We start from the raw sequence: 13494 nt of genomic DNA, 5'->3' as shown, positions 1-13494 counted from the left end.
AATAGATTTATGGAAAATTAATTCCTGTCCAAGTTTAGTTTTATAGATATGTTTTCTAATCAATTTCGTTGGTATTTTATCTCTTTAAAGTTAATTCCAGAGAGGATTTCGAAATTGAATTTAATATCATTGTAAACGTACAAAATATGCTGCCTAAGTTTTACTGTAAAACGGCTTAAAGGTAATAAAATAATTTTATTGACATTTGACCAAATACCTTCGTTGCATTTTCTTAGAATGCACTAAATCTGAAATTCACAATAGCATGTAAATTTTCTTTAATATAAGTACCGTGATGAAACAAGTGCGGACTTTTAAAATACCGATTTCATAAATAATTCTCTGATAAGGCGATATAGGAAAATATATTTGATATAGTAATTGTTATAAAGTTGTAATATGTGTTCGAATCACCTTTTGCGAAAATTGTTGGTCGATATTTAACGAAAAAATTGTGCATTATACTCGCTCTTATTATTTCAAATGGCTTTTTTGGTAGGTTGCCGCTGAAACAACAATTAAATATAAAAAACGACCTTCCGTCTAAGTGTATATAATACGGTTGGGATATTAGATTAGATCTTCTTACACACCTAATGACATTTTAATTAACATGTGTACTGTGCCGCTCTATACACATTATTACACATTTTAACTGGTCACAATTAACATAAAAACACATTGTTGGTACGGTGACTGTGACATTAGCTTCCCTAAAAAGAAAATTGTTCATAAAATACTAAAAATTAAATAAAAAAATTAACTGTAAACTGAGTTTTTTCTCAGTGGCGATTTAAACAGAACAGTTTTAATGATGGTACCGACATATTTTTATTTGCTATTAATAATATACAATATTTGGGTGTTACTATTAATTTAGAACTTAACACATGTGTGAAAGTGCCCATGCCCCTTTTCGTGATTTCTTAAATCTAATAAAATAAATAATGGCCAGTTTTGCAATTAAATTCTTTTTGCATGCATAAAAAATATAAATTATTGAATTAGTATCATAGCCATTAACTTAAGAAAGGTTTTAATCTACGGAGTAATGGGTTAATTAAAAACTCATTAAGTTCACGTAAGATATTATCTCTTTAATATTATAGCACACTTCAATCGACGCCACTATTAAACAACAGTAATGGATAGTTACAGAATAATTGTTCAATTATATTTTTTAATAAATTTTCTATCACTTGATTTACAAGTAAAAATAATACTCCAAAAGTGGCGAACAAATCTGAAGCCAATAAAACTTCAAACTACGTTTTAAGTAGACTAGCTCTGAGTTATTAATTGCAGAATGAGTACCAACCTGAAGTTTTCTATATATTGCAAAGCCTGCGAGACCTTAAGCAATACAACTTAGTTTTACAGCCATGGAATTACACGAAAGTTAGTTTTCCTAATTTAAGTTTTCAAATTGTAAACTTATTTTAATGTAAATGGTTATTTGTGGGTAAATTAGAATAGAAATATTTTGTATGGGTTTGCGAAAGTTATACGTAAATTTGGACACGCCTTGATCTTGTGCCAACAAATAAATTATATTTAACATTGTAAAACATTTAATCAAAATTATTACAATATGTGAATATATCATAAAAAGTTTGGCACTGTTATGCAGAAGTTATTATTTTAACACGTGTAGAAAATGATCAGTATTACTGATTTCCGATTTATGTTTTTTACTTAAACTAGGGTCAAGAGTCAACGACAATCTTGATCTTGATAATTTGATTATCATTGTAAAGGTAATTAGGTGGCCAATGGTACTTTGTTGTTGATGTATTTAAATTTAGGACTACTGTTCAATTTGTAAAAATATTAGAAAACAAATAAATACCTTGTTTTCACAATACTATCAATTTTTTAAAGAAGGTAAGTGTACACATATATAATACACATTGACTGAAATCATAAACAAAATTATGGTGGCTTTTATGATTATCTAACGTTATTTATTTTAAATAAATTGTAACAGCAAAATAATCTAAATTTAAATATTCAAATCTCCGAATATTTAAATTTTTATATATGTAAATGTTCACTTATAGTTTAAAATTAATTAGTATTATAACGAAGAACAGCTTAAACACAATGGCTGTAAGAAATGGTGGATGCGCTCTTGTATGAATTAAATTATACATTTTTATATGAAATCTATGGGACAAGTACACTTTAAAAATATTAATTTTTTGAAATTAAATAAAAATTTCTGAATATGAAGATGAGAAATTCTTCTTAAAAATAGAAATGTGATAAAAAAATTATTCTATAGAAAATTGAATTTTCAAAATTAAAATGATCAATTTTAAATATTTAACTATTTCATAGTAAAATTAAAGGTTTTAATTGCTCTGTAAATAAGACTATTCCTAGATATTATAAATCTTATATTTATTATTTATATCTAATAAAATAATAAAAATCAAAAAGAGATTGCATTTGTTTTATTAAATTCAAATAGTTCTAGCATCTAACATTATATAACAGTTTTGAGAACAGTCAGTCATATTAAAGAAAATAATAATCAAAATTCACAAGCGGTTCTGATTTTTCAGCAAACAGAGAACAAAACTTTTTGACAGAGATTTTGAATTTGCTCTTAATTAAGTTTATGCTCCGTTCCACTGGTTCTAGGGTCGAATGGACGTCACGTAAAATCAATTTGAAATTATCTTGACGATTTGTTTTCGGATAACATTCTTGCAACTCCCCAAAAATTTCATATACAAGTTTGAAGTATATTTCAAATTCTTCTTGTCTTTCGTATATCTCAATTAGCGCAAGCATAATTTCTTCATAATCAGTAGTAAGAAAAAAATCCCTCACGAGGTATCTCAAAAATGTTGTATGTGCAGCAAGGACGTCATTTACGGATTGTGCATTATCAATTGTTTTAATCATTCGGACCCAATAACGGTCCAAAACTTCACACATGAGGTGAAGTAATATTTGATTTATAAAATGAATCATTATGGTAAGTACGGCGCTGATTTGCCGTGTTATGTAATGAAAATATTTAGCTATCGGACTTCTTTGGGTAAATAATATTTGGTCTCTCCACATGTTATATACTGAATACTGCATGTTTTTAGCACCCCAAAGAACACCACAAAGTGCTTTGTATGTTGGCATGGTGTAGTTTAAAATGAATCCAGCGGGTCCATCTATTTTATAACTCAAGGTATATATCTCCCAAATTTTTTTTCCTGAGAAATCAAGAATTATTTTAGTAACATTTAGTCGGTTAAATACGTCTTCTTCATATCTATTATCGATCATCAAACTCATTCCATCTTCAAGGGCAGTCTGCAAAACTAGACGATTGATTGCCTGGTCTGTGGAATATACTGGATAAAGCCATTTCGTGCAGAATTCACCATTTCCCATTAGCATATAGTTTCTGAGGGCATTTATATGTTTGAATAGATTATACTTTCGCGACACAATATATAACATTGTAATTGTAGCGTAATTATATACTTTGCCTAATATTATATAAAATTCTTTCATATTTCTTGGATTAAATAGTTTTTCAAGATCTGTATGTTGGAATAGGTCTTGTAGCAATAGATCTCCTGGTATCTCATTATTGTCACCGCAAACTTGTCTTAGGAAGATTCTATATCTACCAATTGTTAAAATCTTTTTACTCAATTTCTTTGATATGAATCGGGGAACCATTGTTTTTCTTATAAAATACTTATTCCAGAAGTTATCGGAGTCAATATTGAATCCTATAAAAAACTCCTCATAAGGGTCATACAGTTCTCCATCCAAAAGCCATTTCTTTAATATAACATTCATTGGCATGCAAACTTTATCAAAAACATTTATATGAAAATATTCTGCACAAATTTTGTTCTTTTGGATATAGGAATATATAATAGAAATAAGTTTACAACCTTTTTGCTGGTAACACAATGCAGTTAATGGTATAAGAAATTTAAATTGTTCCTCATGCATGTCTATAAAATATAAAATGTACAAAATTTCCTTGTCGTCATCTGCTGGTAAGTAGCTACTAATATTTTTATAATAGATACTAAACGCACTATCGATGGCAGACGACAAAGCACTTTGAATCATTGCTTCATCGTTCTTATGTTTTTCATGGTATTCTTTTACTTGACTGTACAATAAGCTCGTTCCCATAAAAATGCTCACAATTTTTTTTTGCTTTATGGTCAACTTTTTCTGGGCGTCAGGAGATAATATCCATGAAATTCCATCTGAGTCTTTCTTAACAAAGTTACTTTCATATCCTAATAATAGACAAATCATATCTTGGGTTAGTACTTTGTAATTTATCATGATCGGAGAATCGTCATCGTCATCCAGAAAAGCTGACATACTTGTGCAAAATGAGTTAAATGTATCCATGTTTCAATGTCGGTCAATTATCTAGAGTCTGTTACTAAAATAAAAGCATTTTTTAAGAAAAGCAAATGAACTGCAAAAACTTACCTCGTCGTTTATCAACGAACGTCGGTATGGATGATACAGAATGTAATATGCTTGAGAATGACGTTTCAATTTAATAAACGTCAATTATCCTGAGTGTTGATTATGATTTATTAAATACAGTTTTTGGCCTAAAACGAAAACATTTTTTGTTCTATGTGAGAAGCAATTTAAAAAATATACCTTGTGTAAAATATTATCTCGATGATTTCGTCAAATGTTGTAATGAACGTCACAGAATGAAATGTGTCAAATGATATTTCAATTTACTAAGCGTTAATTATCTCGTGAATTGATTATGATTTAAGTAATGTATGTTTTGATCTAAAACGAACATACGTTTGGTTCAGTATGGTCAGTAATTTAAATAATGTATTGTAAAAACTTACCCAGTTGATTTTAATTTCAGGGCGAACTTGAATGTGATGTTGTGTATTGATCGACATCAATACTTTGATGTTTTATGATAACATCGAGATGTATAACTATGGTTACTACTGAAAACGTTAATTTTGTTCGTTCCGTCGGCAATCTTGATTTGCATATTATTATTTATTTTTTTTTATTAACCGCATCAACCACTTAAGGGTTATTAGCGAATATGTATATGTATATACAGTTTTACATTATATCTTATTATACATTTGAATATCTTTTAGGTATTTTATTAGGTTAGTGACTGATAATTTGTCCTCTAAGATTTCTTGGATAGTGTTGGGTATGTCGTCTTCTGTTCTTTCTTCTCAAAATTGTTCACATATGTCAGCATATGTCCATTTATAATCCATTGCAATATTTGTTCTACCATCTTAATTAGCACTATCTTGAGAGGAGTTGCCAGTTAATGTTTTTCTTTTTATTTGCCTACTTATTTTCTTTTTTAGTTTGGTAATACTTGTTTTTATTTTTCTGTCAGTTAGATGCGGGTATATTTGGTTTAACATGTCCAGTAGGTATTCGGTGCTATTTGTATATTGTTGGGGGTCCGTTGAACCTTTAACATTTTCAAGAAAATCTAGAATTTGTTAGTAATTTAAAATGAATTTTCCTTTATCTATAAAGATTTTCGCAGGTTCAAGCATTTTCTCCAGTAGGCTTTCTTTCTTTGGCTTAATAAATGGGATTTGTGGATCTTTATTGTTGTGAGGTGATTCTTGAATAGGAGGGGTAAGTATTGAGTCAATTGATCTTTTTGATTTTGGTGCTTCTGTGGACATGTCTGTATTAGGTGAATTAGTGGCAGCTATTGGGGCTTCTTCAGCTTTGCTATCTTTGGAGTTATTTGGGGAGGTTATTGATTTAATGTTTGATGTTTGCTGATTTTCTGTTTCTGGTTCTGTAATTTCCATTTGTGTGTTTGTATTCGGAATTGTCTGAGAGATATTTTTGGTGCATTGACTTGCGATGTGTCCAGGTTCTTTGCAATTGCGACACGACTGTGTATCAGTTGACAAGAATATTCTGTATGGTGTGTTCTCAAAAGAAATTAGAATTGATTCTGGGAGATTGTTAGATCCTTCTGGTGCGATGAATACTTGTCTACGGATGCTGAGTATGTGGTTATACTCGGGATTAGAGATACCGGCTCTTAAGCAGCTAAATGATGTATGCTGCTAGTATGTTGTGTGGTATTGATGGGCATACATTGGAGAGGACTAGCCTTTCAGAGGTTCATTTGCATACTGTTTTTTTAATTTATCCAGTTTTTGATCTTCATTTAATTTTTTTATGTTAAATGTATTTCGTTATAAAAATAAAAAATTTAATTGATCTGTAAATAAATCTGTAATTATAAATATTAATTGTTGCTTATTTTTTATTCAGCAACTAATAAAACAACAATATAATAATATATTTGTTTATTAAATTCATATTTACATGATAATTGTATGATTTATTAATTAATAATCAGCAATAGTTCTAGCATCTAACATTATATAACAGCTTTGAAAACAGTTAGTCATGTTAAATAGAATAATAATCAAAATTCACAAGCGAGTCCCTTTTTTTAGAATACAGAGAACAGAACTTTCTGACCGAAATTTTGAATCTGCTATTAACTGAGTATATGTTCTGTTCCATTGGTTCTAGAGACGAATAGACGCTACGTAAAGTCAACTTGATATCATATTGACCATATACTTTCAGCGAACGTGTGTGCGCTTCTCCAAGAATTTGATATATAATTTTAAAGTAGTTTTCAAACTCTTTTTGTAACTCGTATATCTTGATTAGCTCAAGCATAATATCTTCGTAATCAGAATCCAGAAAAAAATCCTTCGCGACGGATCTCAGAAATGCTGCATGTGCTGCAAATATCTCATCTATGGATTGTGCCTTATTAATTCTTTCAATCATTCGAACCCAATAATGGTCCAGAACTTCACACATGAAATAAAATAACATTTGATTGATAAAATGAATCATTGCAGTAAGCACGACGCCGACTTGTCGTGTTGTACTAAGAAAATATTTAGCTACCGGGATTTTCTGGACAAAAAACATTTGTTCTCTCCACATGTTGTATAATATATATTCCATATTTTTAGTATTCCAAATGATACCACCAATTCCTCTGTATGTTGGCATGCAGTGGTTAAAAATAAATCCAAGGGGTCCATCTATTTCATAGCTCAAAGTATATAAGTCCCAAGTTTTTTTTCCTGAGAAATCAAGAACTATCCTGGAAACATGTAGCCGGTTAAAGACGTCTTCCTCGTATCTTCTATCGACCATCACATATTTTATATCTTCAAGAGCTCTTTGTAAAACTAGATGATTGATTCCCCTGTCTCTAGAATACAATGGATAGAGCCATTTCGTGCTAAATTCTCCATTTCCCATTAGGATATAGTTCTTGAGAGCATATATGTGTTTGAATAGATCGTACTTGCGCGACACAATATATAACATTGTCTTTGAAGCGTATCTATATAGTTTATCTAATGTTATGTAGAATTCTTTAATATTTTTTTTATTAAACATTTTTGAAAGTTTTGTAGGTGTGAATAGGTTGCGTAACATTATATCTCCTGGTAGGTCACCGTTGTCACCGCAAATCTGTCTTAAGAAGTTTTTGTATTTACCAATTCTTAAAATTTTTTTGGTCATCTTCTTTGATATAAATCTAGGAACCATTGTTTTTCTCACAAAATACCTATTCCAAATATTATCGTTGTTTATACAGAATCCTACAAAAAATTCTTCATGAGTGTCAAATATTTTTCCTTCCAAAAGCCATATCTTTAACATAAGACCCAATGGCATGCAAACTTTGTCAAAAACATTTATGTAAAAATATTGTGTACAAATTTTGTTCCTTTGCATATATGAATATATAATGGAAATAAGTTTACAACCTTTTTCTTCATAACACAATGCAATTAATGGTATAAGAAATTTGAATTGTTTCTCATGCATATCCATGGAATATAAAATGTACATCAAATCCTTCTCATCGTGGATTGGAAGATAGGCTATAGTTTGATAATAGTTACGAAGCGCTCTGTGGATGGCAGATATAAAAGATTTTCGTATTTCGGTCTTATTGTTCCTATGCTTGTCATAGAATTCTTTTACTTGACAGTACAAAGAACTGGTTCTCACAAGAATTGTAACAATTTTCTTCTGCTTGTTTGACAATATTTTATAGGCAACAGGAGTGAACTTCCAGCTTCTTCCATCTAAGCCTTTTTTTACAAAGTGACTTTCAAATCCAAATAATACATTAACCATATCTCGGGTTAAGTCTTTATCATCTACGGGGTTTGGATTCTTATTGGATTCGGTGTCAGCCAGCTGAGAAGACATTTTCGAGCAAAATGTGTAAAAGTTACTCATATTTCAATGTAAGCCAATTATCCAGAGTTTGATACGAATTAATATAATTTGAACTAAAATAAAATCATTTTCATTTTTTTAAGTAGAACATATAAACTGAAAAATCTTACCTTGTATTCCAGCAAACGTTGATATGAGATTGATAGAATGTACTATATTTGACAATGATGTTTCAATTTAATAAACGTCAATTATGCTGAGTGTTGATTGTGATTTAATAAATGCAGTTCTGTAACTAGAACGTTATTGTTTCTGTATGGGGAGCTATTTAAAAGACAAACATACTTACTGTAAAAAATTATCTTTATAACTTCACCAAATGTTGATCTTGATGAGCTTGATAGATGAAATTTGCCAAATGATATCTTTCAATTTAATAAGTGTTAATTATCTCGTATGATTTAACTAATATATGTTTCGATCTAAAATAAAAATACCTTTGGTTCGGTATAAGGAGTAATTTAAACAACGTATTGTAAAAACTTACCCCGTCGATTTCAACTTCGGTGTGAATTTGACAGAACGAAATGTCTAAACACTTTGATGTTTTGGCAACCAGCTGTTCCACCCTGGTTACTACTGAAAATGTTTTAATATTTAAAAAAATAATAATCTAAAATACGTTTTTATAAGTTTTTAAGTTGGCAAACCTTTGAATTTTGAATAATTTAAAATGAAATAAAGTAGTAGTAGTATATATATATATATATATATATATATATATATATATATATATATATATATATCTATAAAATGTAACATGTATAAAAAAAGACAGGAAAGTAAGAATAAAAATCATTATAAAATAAAATAAAATGAAATAAAATTTTATACACCAAGTTTTAGATTTAGAAATATTGAACTCATTTAGCATTTAATTTTAACTAAATGTACAAACTGTTTGTTGTCGTGTTGGTTGTTTATCGTTGTCGACATTTACGTATGAACGTTCCAAAAAAGAAAAAAGACTCTAAATAGTCGAAACACGAAGCAAATGTATCAGAATAAGCGTGGGCTTCAAATTAAGATTTTTTTAAAATGCTTTATGAAACATGAAAAATCCAACATAACATGTCTGACTTTTTGCGCAGCGTATAAAATTACAAAGCTGCATATTACAGCCGCTTTAGAACGCGAGGCGAAAAAATAAACCAGTGCAACAATGTAACGTTATTTTAGAATGTTATGTCTATTAAACGTAAAGCTTTGAACAGACAGCCGGGGAAAATTGAATGTTTTATTGAGTACACATTTTGCAGGCGAGCTTATTCGTTTAATTAAATTGTTAAACATTTAAATGCATATCTAGAATTGCAATTATCACAATTACAAATGTAATTTAATTAATAAAACGTTCGTATATGGTGCTTTGGCGATGGTTTTAACGAGCTAATGTAAATAAGGGTATTCATTTTAAATAAGCTCTCATTAAATTTATGGTTCTACTTTAAATATAATTAGACGATTCTAAAGACTACCATGCCAACTACCCACTGCAATAATATAAAAGTGTTATAACACTGTGTGTTGAAACTATTTATCAGATCCTGTTCAAATCAAAACCATTTTATTTTTGCTCAACTTTTGACAAAAGCATAATTTTTAATTCTTTAATTAAAATTTGATCTATTCAAGTCAATCGGAAAATGTACTGTCGGTTTCTTGTTCCTTTATTTTCATATATTTAAGGTATCTTACACAAGCTTAACATACCTAGAGTACAAAGAAGATGTGGGTCTGGATGAAGCAGAAATTTCATTTCTGAACAGAAATATGAGTATTATAATACGACGTTGACAGCCATAGAGTGAAGAGGGCAGAAAAGGTTGACCAAGAGGTTCCGGAAGACCTGAAGCTACCACAGAGCCACAAGATCGTCGTCTTAAATTGTTGGCCCTAAGGGACATAACACTATGGGTTTAATGGGGGTGCTTTTGCTTATGGTAGCAGGTTATCTCCAGTTTTTATTAGTGCCAATATGATGTCCCAGCGATATGTGGGTGACGTTTTAGAGCCTTATTTTCATTCCTACATACGAAGAGATATGGTACTAATTTTCCAGCAAGATAATACTGGTCAACATTTTCTAGAAGCCTCCCATGTGAATTTACTGCCATGGCAACCCAGATCTTCAGACCTTTCCCCAATCAAATATGTGTGGGATATGATGGGGCCACGCTTAAGATATTTATAGCGCCCTGAACTAAGACATCCGATTCAGTCATGTTGGATGAGATACCAAAGAAAATATCGATAATGTCATTCGATCGATGCCACGACGCGTCAATGAGATTCTTAATCAAAGAGGGGGTCCTACCCATTATTAGACATGACAATTTATGCTTTAAACTTTTTGATTGATTTTTTTATTAATTATTATTCTCTAATAAGTTAATTATTATTATAATAAAATTGTATGACACATACCTATAAAACGAGTTTCATACATATTTTAAACATGTATGAACCTCGTTAATTTATTGCATACACATTATTTTCAATGAGCTATTTAGACTGTAGTTTTTTTATTTTTATATGCAGTAAATAAATCTTAAAAGGGTTCTTCGTAATTCTTGAGCGAAATACGTCTTAAAGCAATTTATCCAATTTTCTCTTAGCAATAAATTGCATCAGCCATTTTTAGCCTAATTATTTTGTATGAACAAGTCGGCCAATCTGACTTATACATCGAGATTTAAGCCATGTAGACCATTCCCAGCATAAATCTAAAATCAAGTCGTACCGCGAACGCAAATTGCTGAAATCCAATTCCACAGAATACTTACTGTTTAGGAATGGGATTTATACTTATACTAATCGATGTAAATCTTGCCTTTCCTCTGCTTTATACAACCATAGCGGTGCAAAAATAATGCTGCATGAAATACACCTTTCCCGAGATTTATCATCGGCTAGTGTATTTCTTTAACGATTCAAGTATTTTCTGAAAAGGGATTGGATCAATTGAAAAGCCGGTTCTGTTATATTATGCCGTAGATAGATCCTGCACGTGCATTTTCAATGGATCCACGCGGAAAAAATGATCTTGTTACCTTATATTGGCTAATGTTATATATTAGTAATACGCCAAATAAGAATATGCAATGTTAAGGTAGTGGATTGCACAAGACACTATATTGTTTGATTTTACGCTGCAATTTATTAATGTAGAAAATAATTATGTTCAATTTTAATGAACAGTTCTAGTCTGAATAATACATGAAAAGAAAACCGTAGTGGGCGTGGACGAACAATTCGCTATAATATAGGTCAAAAGAATATGAACCCGACGTTTGTGACTGCATAAAAAATGTGTTTATTAAAAACTGAGCGAATTGCAACGTGTCGCAATGGACTTGTTTGATTAATAGTCGCATTAAAATGATAAAGGATATGTAATTGTTCAAAATGTGTTTTTTTTTTCTTTAATATAACGTGCTTTTGCTAATATACGAATTGCGGTGCAACAAAACCGCAATAAGACGAGGAGTTCCGTTTAAATTTTTTCGTCATCATTTCTTTCATAAATAAAATGTTCTTTATGTTGCAACAGTCAATTATTGGACTAATGAAGATCAAAGATTTATGTGAGAATTGTAAATCACCATATAAAATGTTACAAAATAGGTTAACATCTCCTTGAACAATTAAGACATAATCGTATAAAGAGACTGAAATTAGTATACTAATCTGCGTCTAATAATTATTATAACAGATTAGTTATAATTATAATTGATCTTCAATTTATGTTCTGACAGATGTAATAGCTGTAAAGCAGAAGAATTTAATCCTAATTAGAATTTAGAATGCATCAATTCGTATAACAATAAAAATAGGCCAAGTCACGTTCACTTTCCCAACAAACTCCAAAATATATGCAGTCGTGATTGAACATTTTAGCAATGACACAACCACCTTAAAATTGGAGCCAATTTCTTGTGGGGCAATTCGAAATTATCCGAATGTAAATAGCGAATGATGGTCATTAACTGGCCAAATTAAAATAGTCGAGATAAAAATCGAAATAGTGGCACATGTTTATGTCAAAACATTATCTGACACGGCTCAGGATCTAGATATCTACAGAAGTCAAACGGTTAATTATAAATTCTCCTACGTTTATGAGCCTGTCCAACGCTGAATAGATCAGCGGCATTTATCTTTATTTGGATCAAATTTGAGTCAATATAAAATTCACCTCGTATTATCAAATGTAAATTATTGTGACAGTGGTTTCATTCTGCTGCTACTTAACTGTAGATTACCGCCTACAAAAGTTACAAAACTTACATGTGAAATTTATTACTGACACACGTAGATTTACACATGTAACACCCTTTATTAGAGAGTTATATCTGTTAAAATACGACACCTAGTGATTTATTCACGCAGCTGGTTTGTTACGTAACCGCGCTAAGAGGAACCGATGTTATATGGTTTGTTATTAACAAGGGAGGGAAGCTATAAATTTCCATATTAACAATATGTATTAAGGCACTTTTACAAGCAACTGCCGAACAAACTGATTAAATCAATATTTCATCAAACGTTCGTCATGTGTTTGGAGGGTTGAAACAATTAACAATGAGCCATGAGGAATTAGATGTGAGATGAGAATATTTTTAAATACTGTACTGTAACACTAAATCCAAGAACCTGTTTGTCGCTTTTTACAACATATAATATAGGATGTAGCCGATCATAATGTGTGGTTTTTTGTGCCGGCTAAAACTTCTGGTTTTACGTTGTTTATGATTAAACTAGTATAATTTGTTCATGGTTCATTAATAATCTAGTGATTATTATTTATTAAAATTAATTACTTTCTTATTGATGTGCGATATAAAATCTCTTTTTAGTTATGTGTAATTAAATTTTCTTATGCGCGAATTGCAATTAATAATTACGAGCACAAGGAAGAGTAATTGTATATTGACTGTGTTTTTTATTACGTATTGGCTGACCTTTATGTTGTTTTCTCCTAAAGTAGGTTGTTGTGGTGATGAATGCATTATTAAAATTAATTATTATTAAAATTATGTGGTTTTTGACTATGTGCCGGAGTGCTGTTTTTCTTTCAAGATTTGCTGTTAAAAAATTATTTCAATTATGTTTCGAATCGGCTAAATTAATACTGAATGAAAAATTAATCTGGTATATTATTTTTGATGCACTCATTGT

At 30.2% G+C, this 13494-nt stretch overlaps 2 protein-coding genes across 2 annotated transcripts in view; one reads left to right on the top strand and one right to left on the bottom strand.

Annotated features, from left to right (window-relative positions):
• The window catches only part of LOC109596551 (hormonally up-regulated neu tumor-associated kinase homolog A), a 347951-nt gene that overhangs the window by 17488 nt on the left and 316969 nt on the right, over nucleotides 1-13494 (top strand). The window lies entirely within an intron of this gene.
• LOC126264267 (gamma-tubulin complex component 3 homolog) lies at nucleotides 2442-4718 on the bottom strand. The gene is made up of 3 exons (XM_049961295.1): nucleotides 4657-4718; nucleotides 4477-4604; nucleotides 2442-4426 (listed from the first exon to the last, which is right to left on the bottom strand). The coding sequence occupies exon 3, from the start codon at nucleotides 4390-4392 to the stop codon at nucleotides 2521-2523; it is 1872 nt and encodes a 623-aa protein (XP_049817252.1). The 5' UTR covers nucleotides 4393-4426; nucleotides 4477-4604; nucleotides 4657-4718; the 3' UTR covers nucleotides 2442-2520.

This window comes from Aethina tumida, chromosome 1 (genome assembly GCF_024364675.1).
Source record: "Aethina tumida isolate Nest 87 chromosome 1, icAetTumi1.1, whole genome shotgun sequence".
Classification (NCBI taxonomy): Eukaryota; Metazoa; Arthropoda; class Insecta; order Coleoptera; family Nitidulidae; genus Aethina; species Aethina tumida.
This window is presented reverse-complemented; position numbering and strand designations above follow the sequence as displayed.